Raw genomic sequence first — 13,912 nt, 5'->3', positions numbered from 1 at the left:
GGGGAATCAGATGTTTAGGAACCAAGTTCAGAAACTTATCTTAAGTTTCCCATTTTAGATGTAGCAAAAAATAATGGCTTTTATCTGGAGAGTTAAAAGTTGTACTGACGCATAATGATGTAGCTAAAATGACAGCCTGTAAGAAAAATGAGAGTTAAAATGAGCCAAATATTATATCACCATAATCTAGATAGAAGGCTGATAAGTAAACACCATAAAAAAAGGATTACGAACTTTGAGGGTTGAGAATTCTGCAGTAACTAGATGGCTATTCTGTGTGTATGTTATATGTGTGGTGATTTTTAGAAGTAAAAGACCCTAGTTCCTACTCAACTGAACTGTAAGACAGTTGGAAGGACCTAAGAAATTTACAAAAGACTTCCAGAGGGTTTATAGGACCCCATAGATTAGTGATTTTATGAACTCTTATTTCTTATAAGGTATGTTTACTTATTTCCTTAACTTGTGATTTCATAATTTTTATTGAATTCCCTTAAATATTAAGGAGAAAAAAATGTACTAACCACCATTCTTTCATATTAATGGACTGAACCACCAGTAGATCAGACGCTGATGCCTTTAGTGGGGTACAAAATTCCGTCAAATATGGTCACTTCCCTTGAAAATGAACAAATTGTGAAAGAGGAACGTGTATCTGAAAGATATAGGACTCCTCATATCAGTGAATCCATTATATGTCCACTAACTCGTTACTTGGCTTTTTATAGTGTATGTTACTGAGCACTGATAGAAAATATGCACCCCCACACTTGCATTTATGTATACATTCACATGCATGTATGCACATGGAGGTTAAGTAGAATCATTGCCTCTAAAAAGTTGATAAACTCGAATCTAAATCAGTAAGGAAATATAGCATCCAGTAATAAAGTGATAGAACAATCCCGAGATGTTTAAAAAATGTTGCATTTTTAAGAATCCTTTTTGGTGTTATAATTTGAAATGGGTAAACCACCCCTTCCTCCCTCAGAGAGAGAGGGAAAGAAAGAGAGAAAAAAACTACTGACTATAGTTTTATGAGGAAGTAATTCCCCAAAATGCCTAAAAAAGTCAGAGGAAGTACTTGTTAAAATTAGATTCCCAGGACCCTCTGGAGGTTTACTGGGCTGAGACTCAATAATGTGTATTTTTAATAAGAGTCTTGGGTGAATCTTATCAGTGGATGCCTCTGGGGAATAATAGAGTATTAGGTAAACCAAATAGCTACAGAGGGAGGAGTTAAAGAAACCTTTTATCTTTAGCCCAGGAAAATTTTTAATATAGACATCAAAGAGTTAGTGCTTCCATTCTTCTGCCCTGCCATCAGAAATCTTCCCGGGCAGAGAAATCTCAGTGCAGATTATTGCCTTTAGGATAGAAAGGTTTTTCCCTGTTACATAAGTAGACTTTCAATTTAGCTTTAGGATTAAATAATTTTATTTTCATAACTCCTTTCCCTGCTCTAAAAACTTTGAAATTGTTGACTTGAAAAGCACACTGAGCATACGAGACAGTGTTAGAATGTGGGTACGTATCTCTCCCCACATTTACCTTTAAATGTATTGTGCATGTATGTACATTTGTGCATGTGTGAATTTAGGTAAGGTCTTTCAGACTGAAAACACATGTGAAATTTGAATTCTTGAGAATAACAAAAAGCTTAAATGCTCCAAAATACCAGCTATCTGACCAGGATCTTAGTGGCTGAGTTGTTCATTAGTGAAATCTGTAAGCCGCTTTCTGTTTTTGGACACCTGTTTAAGATGAGGCAAGAGGCCTTAAACCTGCAACATTTCAGTAACCTCAGTTCATAAAAGGCAAGAAAACAATGAATTTGTAATGATTCCAGGATGGCAGGTCAAAGCAGAAGCTGTTCAATATGGTGCTATTTGATGGGTAAAAATATTTTTAAAGAGGAGGATAAGCATAGTAAAGTAATAACCAAGGTTTAACAATCTGCCTAGACTTTGTTAATTTACTCCAGCCCAGGTTTGTTTTAATTTATGTCAATGGATGAATTGTTCCTCACCACAGGTTACATATGGTTCCCATTAAGTTTGTCTTTATTCAGGTGCTTTTCATTTCTACCACTAAATCTTGAGTTTTGCATTTGCAGAGGCAGGTTGAAATTGCTAAAGAAAGTCTATTACCTGTGTGTTTATGGCAGTGTTTAAGGCTTATTTTTAGAAGTCCTTCGCCCTGTTCACACATGGGTGGGTTTTTTTCCTGCACAAAGTAAAATGCTGCTCTATCCTTCTGATTTTCACACAGTGAAGTGAAGTTGACGGTGGCCTCCTTCCTCTCTGATCGAATCGTGGATGAAATTCTGGACGCACTTTCACACTGCCACCATAGACTGGTGAGTGCCGTGGACGTCTCGAATGGGACCTCCTCTTTCAGTCTGCTGGGATGGCAGGGCAGTCTCTGGTGTGGGAATGTGGTTTCTCTTCTATATTTGACTACTCTGCAGCTTTATGGGTTAAGATCCTAGTTTCCCTCCTTCCTCTTCGACACTGGGTCTTGCCATTCTAGAATATGTTAGAATTTCTCTAAAGGGAATGGTAGGGGAGAACAGAAGTGATGGAATCCAGAAATCCTGTTGTCATTTATAATGCAGGTCAAAAGTTTTGGTAAGAGATGATAAGACTGAGATCTAAAATTAAGATTATTTTAGATTACTTAATTAGTCTCAGCTCATTTTGTTGCTCTCTGATATGATTATTTGAGAAAGTGGACTACTCTTATAACCTGGTTGGGAATGAAATATTTGGAGTCCAAAGGAAGTGCTAGAGTGCCAAGACTATTGTAGTGATTGATAGCTGCTTGGTGCCCAAGCACTCCTCTGCATATAACCAAGGTGGAAAAACTAATTTTTTCTTCATCTAGAGACTAGTTCCACACCAAGGTAGAAGCCTTTACTTCCAGTATCAGTGCATATGAAAACTATATCAAAAACTTGAAGGGAGGAAAAATTAGAATGTTTGATATCTTGATCTAGGTGGTGGTTACATGCATATATATACATGTCAAAATGTATCAAGCTATACACTAAGATTTGTACATTATATTGTACATACCTCGATTAAAAAACAGGAAAGACACTTCATGGTCCTCAAACTTCAGAAAGTCCTCTGAGGCACAGATGAAGGTTTTATTACTGGTTATATCTTCTATCTCAAAAATATTAGCAATATGATACAGTAGAAATCTCACAAGCAAGTTACCATGTTCTCTCTAGAGAAAAATTTCAGGTTAACTGTGTAGGCTGAGATACCCAGTTTTATGGCTTTGAATTGTTGACACTAGCAGAAACTAAAATGAGAGGAACAGTAACAGCTTTTCCATGAGACAGACAACATGATTATTTCAAAAAATTCATTTCAGAAAAACTTTTACACTCTCCTCTAAAATCTAAAAGATAAGGTATATTTTTTTAGTGCTGCTACTCAAAGTATACGAGTGGACTGGCTGGTCCACTAACGGATGGATTGTAGCCCATGACAAGGTTAGTTCAGCAACGAAGAGGAAACATGGAAAAACTTTTAGAGCAATTTGTGGTGCCCACAATATCCAAACATGTTATTTTTCTAATTTTTCGTACTTAATTGTATTTTGCCAAAGTGTTGGTTTGTGGCAAACTGGAAATATAAAAAACACAGAGAACTTAGCAAGCACTGGTTTCTAGTCCAGGATGCAGTGAACAGCTATGTTATTGCTTAGAGCTCCCAATTCAGACTTTTCTTAAAATAAGCAGAAACAAAATCAACAGAGTATCCTCTGTAGGAACAGTTTATCGATAGCCCACCGCGCCAGGGGCTGCCTCAAAAGGCCTGCTTGATGGCGTAAATATTGGATATTGTGTCAACATGCCTGCCAGTGAGAACTGTACTCAGAGTTTGAATTTTTCGCTTTTTTTTTGCATTTGTCCTTCTTCGAGGAGTTTAATTATTCAGAAAATGTTAACATTTTCTTTTTACAATTGAAGAAGAGTTGTGTGAATACACTTTTGTTTTGAGCTTCATTTTAATATTAATACTGCTTGGATTGTAAGAGGAGAGCTTAACTGCTATATGAAATTTTGTTTTCAAAGACATTTCTGTAAACATGAATATTTTTTTCCAACCTGAGTTTAGAAGTGTTCTTAAACATTCCATGGAATTGTTAACTGGTTCCCATTGTTTCAAAATAAAGTTCCTGAGGATGAGTCAGTTTGGCACTAGAGTATATAGTTTCAGCCCAGTTTATTCTACCACTGGCCATTTAATTTTTAGGTTTACATAAAGCGTAACACTGAAAATTAATAAATATTATCAAATGTATTATTCATTGCATTAAAACAGTGAAAGTAGCAGCAGTTAAAATTTTGTTAGCAATTTCCTTGCTTTCAGTCCTTTATAAATAATAAAGGTTAGAATCATTTTATTTCCCCTCTTTAGATACTTTAAAGCATTAGATTAGATAGAAAGAGAAATTCTGTCAGAGGAATTATGAAGTAAAATTTTAAAAAAGAACACTCCATACTTTCTTCTAGACTAATATCCTCATCCACCAAAGCCTTACTTTTCATGTGTAATTTTGTAGAGCTTTTCTTAAAGAATGCCCCCAACCCCCTTTCCCAAAGAAAAATTGAAAAAGTTTCACTGAATATAAAACCTGGATCTGTCCCTGCAGCCGTAGTGGAAAAAATTCCTAAATTAATTAGGAGAACTTGTCTTGTAAGTGTTGTTTGTGACAGGAAAATATTTTTAAGTAAATTTTGTGATTTCTTGATCTGTCTTCTAAAGAAAGATTATAAAAGGCTCAAGTCGCTCCAGTGTGAGGGTGTTAAGAATGGTCATTAACCTCAGGGAGACGCATCCTCCCTGCGCCCGTCACCTCGTGGAAGACGGCTCCGAGAGTGCAGCTGACCTGTCCTCCCGTGCCGCTGTGCCTTAGCTTCTCCTGTGTGTGCCCTGACTGTAGGCGGACCATTTCAGCAGACGTGGCAAGTCCCTTTCTCAACAAGAGTCTTTAGCGTTTGAGCTGACTGAGGAGAAGCCAGTGAAACCCTCCGTTACCACAGTAGAGGAGCTCACGGACATGGAGCGTTTGGAAGATCTGGACACTTGTATGGTAAGACACGACCTTTGGCGGCGGCACCGTATCCTGCTCACTGGACTCTGCTATGGCTTTTTTTTTTAAATGTCTTGCCTTTAGAAACCAGACCAAATAAAACTTTCCCTCAGAGACAACTCTTCAGTAACTTGTTCTACAGAGGCTCTTAGTGAAGCCAAAGAGTGTCAGGTCCCCACCACGGCCCTGTGCCTCGTTTTTCATTTGTAATTTTGTAGAACTTTTCTTAAAGAATACTCCCATCCCCTTCCCAAAGAAAAACTGAGAAAGTTTCAGTGAACATAAAACCTGGATCTGTCCTTGTAGCCATAGTGGAAAAAATTTCTAAATTAGTTAGGAAAACTTGACTTTCAAGGGCCATTTGTGAAAAGAAAATATTTTTAAATAAAGAAACCATTTTTAAAAATGTGGGGAAGGACTTTTTTCCAAATAAAATATGTAGGGTGACTCTTTTTTGCTCCTATCATTTTTTTTTCCTCTGCTGCTTCCAGTTTTTTGTTTACATAATTTTTGGGTGTACTCTTATATTTACATTTCCTGTTTATTTCATATTTCTGTTTAGTTCAGATGTACCTTAGAAGTTGGAATATACACTACAGTGTTTACCTAGCAGGAGGTCTTGATTCCTTACTCATCTTCTAAATTTCACATGGTGCATCCATCTGGCCATATAATTAGAATATTCAGGTTATTGATAATTTTTTTCTCTGAGGACAATTTTACTTCAATTCCTATTCCATTATTTTAAAATTTGTATTTTTAGTATAGTTCTCACTTTACCATGAAAACAGTTGTATGTGCCTCTCTATTCAGTATTTTTGGTTTATTGAAATGATCATTATTATAAATAATTCCCTATAATCTGAGAGAATGCTGGTGAGAATAGGTTTGGGCTGGTTTTATGCCCAAAGGTTGCTACTACTGATTTTAGTAAATTTTAGAGGCAGCAAACTGTTAAGGAATGGTACTTGTTTTTAACTTTCAAAACCAAGAACCTGATGTGGCTGATGTTATTTTTCTAGGCCAGAAGAGAATGTAATACTTTAAATGATTCCTTATTTATAAACCATTGTTATATTTTAGAGTCTGAATAAAATAGTTGAGTACTCTCCAGATAAAACCCTGTCGTGTATAAGGAGACTCAAAAAGAAAGCTTAAAATACAATCCTAGATTTCAAGTGATGTTCTAGTGCAACTGAAGATGCCAGGTGACACAGGGTGAGGAGGAAGCCCTAAAAGGGAACCTTTTGAGCCAGTCTCTAGGCATTCTCATGTTTCAGCCAGATTAGTCCCATTTATCTAGTAGATATTTTTGAGACATTGCTTAAGATGTTTCTGCTTAAGAATTCTGCTATATATTTAAAGGAAAAAACTTGAAATAAAGGTCACTAGTTTTTGTGATAAAGGATCCAATAGCTAATGTTTTTGGCCTTTAACTTGTAAAAAGAGTTTATCTCTGCCTAAGCATCTCCTGTTTCTATTCTAAATACATATTAAAAAGTAGGTGTACTTGGAAGTGAGAGAATTAAAGGTGGTGGCATGAGAGGTGACACAGATCACCTCCAAAAACCACATATAATAAAACAATATAGATAATACAACTAATCCTAAAAGAGCAACAGGAAAGGAGCGCGTACACCTGGAGAGAAGAGCAGACCTCACTAAACCGGTAACGTACCAACGTACCAAAGCCGTGATCCAGCAGGACCCAAGCCCTCCCCCCACCCCAGCTTACTGGCAGGAGGAAGAGAAACCGAGTGGGGAGGGGGTGGAAGCCTGGGACTGCTGAACACCCAGCCCTGGAGATCTGCTCTGGGAGCACGAACCTACATTGATTGCATGGTGCTCTGGTGATTAGTGGGGTTGGAAAGCTAAGACAGGCGGAACACTTGGAGACTGAGATTCCAGCCACTTGTGGAGAACAGGGATCCACATCTAAATGCTCTGGGACAAAAGAAAGGTGGGCTGTCTGAGACTTCCTAACAGCGAGAGGGCTGCTAAAGGGGCAAGGATTGCACAGAGCTTGCTGCTCAGGAGAAAGGACAGGGGGACAAAACTGTCCGGGTGCACTCTGCCCAGCAGGTTGGGACCTTTCAGGAGCTTCAGGGACTCCATCCTGCTGGCTGGCTACTCAGTTCCGAGGCCTCCCACTGAGAGAGGCAGCCTGCTGAGCCTTCCTCCTGGGCTGCCAGCACTGGCTCACAAACCAGCAGTCCCTGCTCTGATGTCATGCCAGCCAGACGGAGGCCCCGCCCACAGCAGCCACAAACACAAAGCACAGAGGCTCCCACCTGTGTGCTCGGCCCACTGGTTCTGACGGTGGGAACAGGCACAGCAGCCGGGAAGCAGGAAACAGCTCTTTCCTCCCCCCAGGCACCAACGCCGCTCCCCTGTGACCCCCAATATCACTCCAGGGGCTGAGCAGCTCCAGACAGTAGAGCTTCTGGGCATTAGCTTCTGGGCGCCACATACGAATATGAAAGGTCAGAGGAACCAGGTTCAAACCAAAATCCCACAAACATCAGAAAAAGGCCAAGTGAAACTGAACTCATTAATCTTCCTGAAAGAGAGCTAAAAATAAAAATCATAAACATGCTCGTGAAGGTACAGAAAAATATTAAAGAACTCAGGGACGAATTTAGAACAAAGATTCAATCATTAAGAAATTCCATATCTGAAATGAAACATACAGTGGAGGGATTTAAAAGCAGATTAAACGTAGTAGAAGAGATGGTAAATGGAATAGAAATTCGAGAAGGGGAATACAAAGAAGCTGAGACACAGAGAGGAAAAAGGATCTCTAGGAATGAAAGAATATTGAGAGAAATGTGGGACCAATCCAAACGGAAAAATATTCACATTATAGGACATAATGGAAGTGTTCCTAAGGCTAAATAGCTGTCACCAGGGGAAATAAAACCACAATAAAGAAAGCAGAACAGTTAATTACTAAGCAGATGCAAAATCAAATCAACTACCCCCAAAGTCAGTCAAGGGATACACAAAGAGTACAGAATATGGTACCTAATATATAAAGAGTGGAGGAGGAAGAAAAGAACCTTTAGGTTGTGTGGGTAATAGCATACTAGGTGAGTTAAATTAGACTGTTAGATAGTAAGAGAATTACCTTGAACCTTTGTTAACTACAAATCTAAAGCCTGCAGTGACAATAAGTACATACCTATCGATAATCACCCTAAATGTGAATGGTCTGAATGCACCAATCAAAAGACATAGAGTCACTGAATGGAGTAAGAAAAAGATCCGTTTATATGCTGCCTACAAGAGACTCACTTCAAACCCAAAGACATACAGAGAATGAAAGGACAGGCATGGAAAAAAATATTTCATGCAACTAAGGAAAAAAGCAGGAGTTGCAGTAGTTGTATCAGACAAAATAGACTTCAAAATGAAGAAAGTCACAAGAGACAAAGAAGAACGTTACATAATGATAAAGGGGTCAGTCCAACAAGAGGATATAACCATTATAATTATCTGTGCACCCAATACAGGAGCACCTACATATGTGAAACAAATACTAACAGAATTAATGGGAAAACAGAATGCAATGCATTCATTTTAGGAGACTTCAACACACCACTCACTCCAAAGAACAGATCAACTGGATAGAAAATAAGTAAAGGGACAGAGGCACTGAACAACATATTAGAACAAATGGACCTAACAGACATCTACAGAACACTCCATCCAAAAGCAACAGGATACACATTCTTCTCAAGGGTGCATCAATTCTTAAGAATAGATCATATGCTAGGCCACAAAAAGAGCCTCAGTAAATTCAAAAAGATTGAAATTGGACCAACCAGCTTCTCAGACAACAAAGGTATGAAACTAAAAATAAATTATCCAAAGAAATTGAGAAATCTCATGAAAACATGGAGGCTTAATAACGTACTCTTAAATAATCAATGGATCAATGACCAAATAAAAACAGAGATGAAGCAATATATGGAGACAAATGACAACAATAATTCAATACCGCAAAATCTCTGGGATGCAGCGAAGGCCGTGCTAAGAGGGAAGTACATTGCAATACAGGCCTACCTCAGGAAAGAAGAACAATCCTATCTGAACAGTCTAAACTCACAATTAATGAAAGTAGAAAAAGAAGAACAAATGAGGCCAAAAGTCAGTAGAAGGAGAGACATAATAAAGATTAGAGCAGAAATAAATAAGATTGAGAAGAAGAAAACAATAGAAAGAATCAATGAAAGCAAGAGGTGGTTCTGTGAGAACATAAACAGATAAACCCCTAGCCAGACTTATGAAGAAAAAAAGAGAATCTACACACATAAACAGAGTCAGAAATGAGAAAGGAAAAATCACTGTGGACACCACAGAAATACAAAGAATTATGAGACAATACTATGAAAAATTATATGCTAACAAACTGGATAACCTAGAAGAAATGGACAACTTTCTTGAAGAATACAACCTTCCAAGGCTGACCCAGGAAGAAACAGAAAATCTGAACAGACCAATTACCAGCAACAAAATGGAATTGGTAATCAAAAAACTACCTAAGAACAGAACTCCTGGACCACGTAACTTCACCTCTGAATTTTACCAAACATTAAGTGAAGACCTAATACCCATCCTCCTTAATGTTTTCCAAAAAGAAGAAGAGGAGGAAATACTTCCAAACTCAATCTGTGAGGCCAGCATCACTGTAATACCAAAGGCAGGCAAAGACACCACAAAAAGAGAAAGTTACAGACCAATATCCATGATGAACAAAGATGCAAAAATACTCAACAAAATATTAGCAAACCGAATTCAGAAATACATCAAAAAGATCATCCATCATGATCAAGTAGGATTCATCCCAGGGATACAAGAATGGTACAACATTTGAAAATCCATCAACATCATCCACCACATTTACAGAAAGAAGGACAGAAACCACATGATCATCTCCATAGATGCGGAAAAAGCATTTGACAAAATTGAACATCCATTCATGATAAAAACTCTCAACAAAATGGGTATAGAGGGCAAATACCTCAACATAATAAAGGCCATATATGACAGACCCACAGCCAACATGATACTGAACAGCGAGAAGCTGAAAGCTTTTCCTTTAAGATTGGGAACAAGACAGGGATGCCCACTCTCCCCACTTCTATTCAACATAGTCCTGGAGGTCCTAGCCATGGCAATCAGATAACACAAAGAAATAAAAGGCATCCAGATTGGCAAAGAAGAAGTTAAACTGTCCCTGTTTGCAGATGACATAATATTGTACATAAAAAACCCTAAAGAATCCACTCAAAAACTACTAGATCTAATACCTGAATGCAGCAAAGTTGGAAACAAAATTAATACACAGAATTCTGTTGCATTCCTATATACTAAGGATGAACTAGCAGAAAGAGAAATCAGCAAAATCATTCCATTCACAATTGCATCAAAAAGAATATAATACCTAGGAATAAACCTAACCAAGGAAGTGACAGACCTATACCCTGAAAACTACGGGACACTCAGAGGGGAAATTAAAGGAGATACCAATAAATGGAAACACACCCCATGTTCATGAACAGGAAGAATTAATATTGTCAAAATGGCCATCCTGCCTATAAAGCATTCTACAGATTCAGTATGATCAAAATAACAACAGCATTCGTCAACGAACTAGAGCAAATAGTTCTAAAATTTATATGGAACAAAAAAATTCTGAATAGCCAAAGCAATCCTGAGAAGGAAGAATAAAGCTGGGGGGGATTATGCTCCCCTACTTCAAGCTCTACTACAAAGCCACAGTAATCAAGACAGTTTGGTACTGGCACAAGAACAGACCCATAGACCAATGGAACAGAGTAGAGAGCCCTGATATTAACCCAAACATATATGGTCAATTAATGTATGTTAAAGGAGCCATGGACATACAATGGGGAAGTGACAGCCTCTTCAACAACTGGTGGTGACAAAAGTTGACAGCCACATGCAAGAGAATGCAGCAATTATTGTCTAACCCCATACACAAAAGTAAACTTGAAATAGATCAAAGGTGTGAATGTAAGTCATAAAACCATACAACTCTTAGAAAAAAACATAGGCAAAAATCTCTTGAATATAAACATGAGCAACTTTTTCCTGAATGATCTCTTCAGACAAGGGAAACAAAATAAAAATGAAGAAATGGTACTACATCAAGCTAAAAGCTTCTGTACAGCGAAAGATACCATCAGCAGAACAAAAAGGCATCCTACAGTGTGGGAGAATATATTTGTAAACAACATATCCAACAAGGGGTTAACATCCAAAATATTTAAAGAACTCACCTGCCTCAACACCCAAAAAGCAAATAACATGATTGAAGAATGGACGGGGGATAAGAAGAGACAATTCTCCAAATAAGCAATTCAGATGGCCAACAGGCATGTGAAAAATTGCTCCACATCGCTAATTGTGGAAATGCAAATTAAAACCACAATGAGATATCACCTCACACCAGTTAGGATGGCCAACAGTGAAAAGACTAAGAACAACAAATGCTGGCAAGGATGTGGAGAAAGGGGAACCCTCCTACACTGCTGGTGGGAATGTAAGCTAGTTCAACCATTGTGGAAAGCAATATGGAGGTTCCTCAAAAAACTAAAAATAGTAATACCATTTGACCCAGGAATTCCACTCCTAGAAATTTACCCAAAGAAAAAAGCAACTTCTCAGTTTCAAAAAGACATATGCACCCCTATGTTTATCACAGCACTATTTACAATAGCCAAGATACGGAAGAACCTAAGTGTCCAGTCATAGATGAATGGATAAAGAAGAGGTGGTGCATATACACAATGGAATATTACTCAGCTATAAGAAAGAAACAGATCCTACCATTTGCAACAACATGGATGGAGCTAGACGGTATTATGCTCAGTGAGATAAGCCAGGTGCAGAAAACAATTACCAATTGTTTTCTCTCATTTGTGGTGTATAACAACAAAGCAAAACTGAAGGAACAAAATAGCAGCAGACTCAGAGACTCCAAGAAGGGACTAGTGGTTACCAAAGGGGTGGGGTGGGGGAGGGCAGGTGGGGAGGGAGAAAGAAGGGGATTGTGGGTATCATGATTGGTGCACAGGGTGTGTGGTGGGATCACAGGGAAGACAGTGTAGCTCAGAGAATACAAACAGGAACTCTGTGGCATCTCACTACACTGTTGGGCAGTGAGTGACTACAATGGGATGTGAGGGGGACTCAATAATAAGGGTGAATGTAGTAACCACATTGTTTTTCATGTGATACCTTCATGAGAGTGTATATCAATGATACCTTAATGAAATTTGTGCGCATGTGATGAGGGCTGATGATCTGGGAGGCAAAAGGCTCCTCTGCAGTCTTTGGGCAGATTTGCCTGAATTGATGTGCTTCGAGGGAAACCTCTGATTTTCTTATATTTTTTTAACTAAAAGGATAATGCCTGAATGGCAAATCCCTGTCTCTGTGATTTTGTTAGAAGTGCTGAAATGCCTGGCAAAATACTTGTATATTTCTGGTTAATAGAGTATATACCCACTCAGTGTTCATAGTATTTTTTAATCCCTTATATGTGAGTTTCATGATGAAAGATGTGAAGGTAGATGTGGTACCAAGTTCCTGTGTCATTTTGGCTTCTCGGGCTCTGTGGGGTAAACGGCAGAATTCCCAGACTCTCAGGCCTGGCCTTGGTTCATTTGCATGTCAGTAGGTGTTTACCACTGCAGAGCCTCCTGTGGATCCGTGTGGAGAGGTGAAGAGAAAACAGCCATTCTGTCTTCCCCTCCATTCCTGGTATGTAATTGGTCTGCGTCTGCCAGTCACCAAGGACCCGCCGGTGGAGTTCCTCCCAGAAGGGACGGGTGGGGGAAATAGCAAGTGGAGGCCGCAGAGCATGAACCCTGGTGCGACGAGTCAGACAGAGCCGGGCCTGGGTAGTGACTGTAAGGCAAAGCCTTCCTCCCATCCCAGCTTTTCCCTTGACTTATTTCGGTTTTACTGGTTTCATAGGGGATTATCCCAGGCCGGGAACACCCTTTCCCCCAAAGCTACAGGCTTCCAAATACTGAGATGGCAGGTATTGTTGAATAGTTCGTGTGAATAATAACAGGTACAAAACCAGTTGCACATACAGAACAGCCCTGAGTTGCTTCAAGAATCTTTAAAGTTTCTTCACATATGTCATTACTGTGATCAGTTCCCACCTCCATACTGTTATGATCAGATATCAAATTGTTCCCTTTGTCATTGTTACCCATCAGGAGTTGGCCATTGTGGCGGTAATATATGGTCTTTCAAGTGAGCTTCTATTAGGGTATCTGTGGAGTAAGTCCAGATGATCAGTAAACACTTAATGTGATCTCTTTAAGTGTTCCTATATAGGTTCTTTGAAGAGTTGCTACAAAATTACAAAGAAAGTGCCTTAAACACCCCAAATACCATATTCCCAATACCCTGCATTAACACATTAACATTAACACATAAGCATCTTTATTTTGTCAGTGTATTTTTTTGATACCATAATTTAAACTCCAGGAGCATAGGGACCTCATCTATCTTCACTGCTCTTTCCCCATCTCTGAGAGCCCAGTACATAATAGGTGCTCAATAAATATTTGCTGAATCTTAATATAAAACATTACTGATAAAGTTAAGCCTCATTTGACCTCTACTGACAGTCTCATTCTCTTCCCTCTTTCCACAAGGTGTCGCTATCATGAATTTGATTGGACGCTCCCTGTTTATTTTGTATGTTTGAATATACATGCATTTACAAACAATATATAGTGTTTGTCTTAGAATT

General features: G+C 38.7%; 1 protein-coding gene across 9 annotated transcripts in view; it reads left to right on the top strand.

Annotated features, from left to right (window-relative positions):
• Positions 1 to 13,912, top strand: part of CARMIL1 (capping protein regulator and myosin 1 linker 1) — a 356,120-nt gene that overhangs the window by 304,817 nt on the left and 37,391 nt on the right. For all 9 annotated transcript variants that reach the window (XM_057493799.1, XM_057493802.1, XM_057493798.1 and 6 more), the window contains 2 exons: positions 2,272 to 2,359; positions 4,963 to 5,112. In XM_057493799.1, the coding sequence (XP_057349782.1) occupies positions 2,272 to 2,359; positions 4,963 to 5,112 (238 nt within the window). The remainder of the gene's footprint in view (positions 1 to 2,271; positions 2,360 to 4,962; positions 5,113 to 13,912) is intronic.

Source organism: Manis pentadactyla, chromosome 16 (assembly GCF_030020395.1).
Source record: "Manis pentadactyla isolate mManPen7 chromosome 16, mManPen7.hap1, whole genome shotgun sequence".
Classification (NCBI taxonomy): Eukaryota; Metazoa; Chordata; class Mammalia; order Pholidota; family Manidae; genus Manis; species Manis pentadactyla.
The sequence above is the reverse complement of the archived record's forward strand: the minus strand, read 5'-3'. Positions and strand labels throughout refer to the sequence as shown.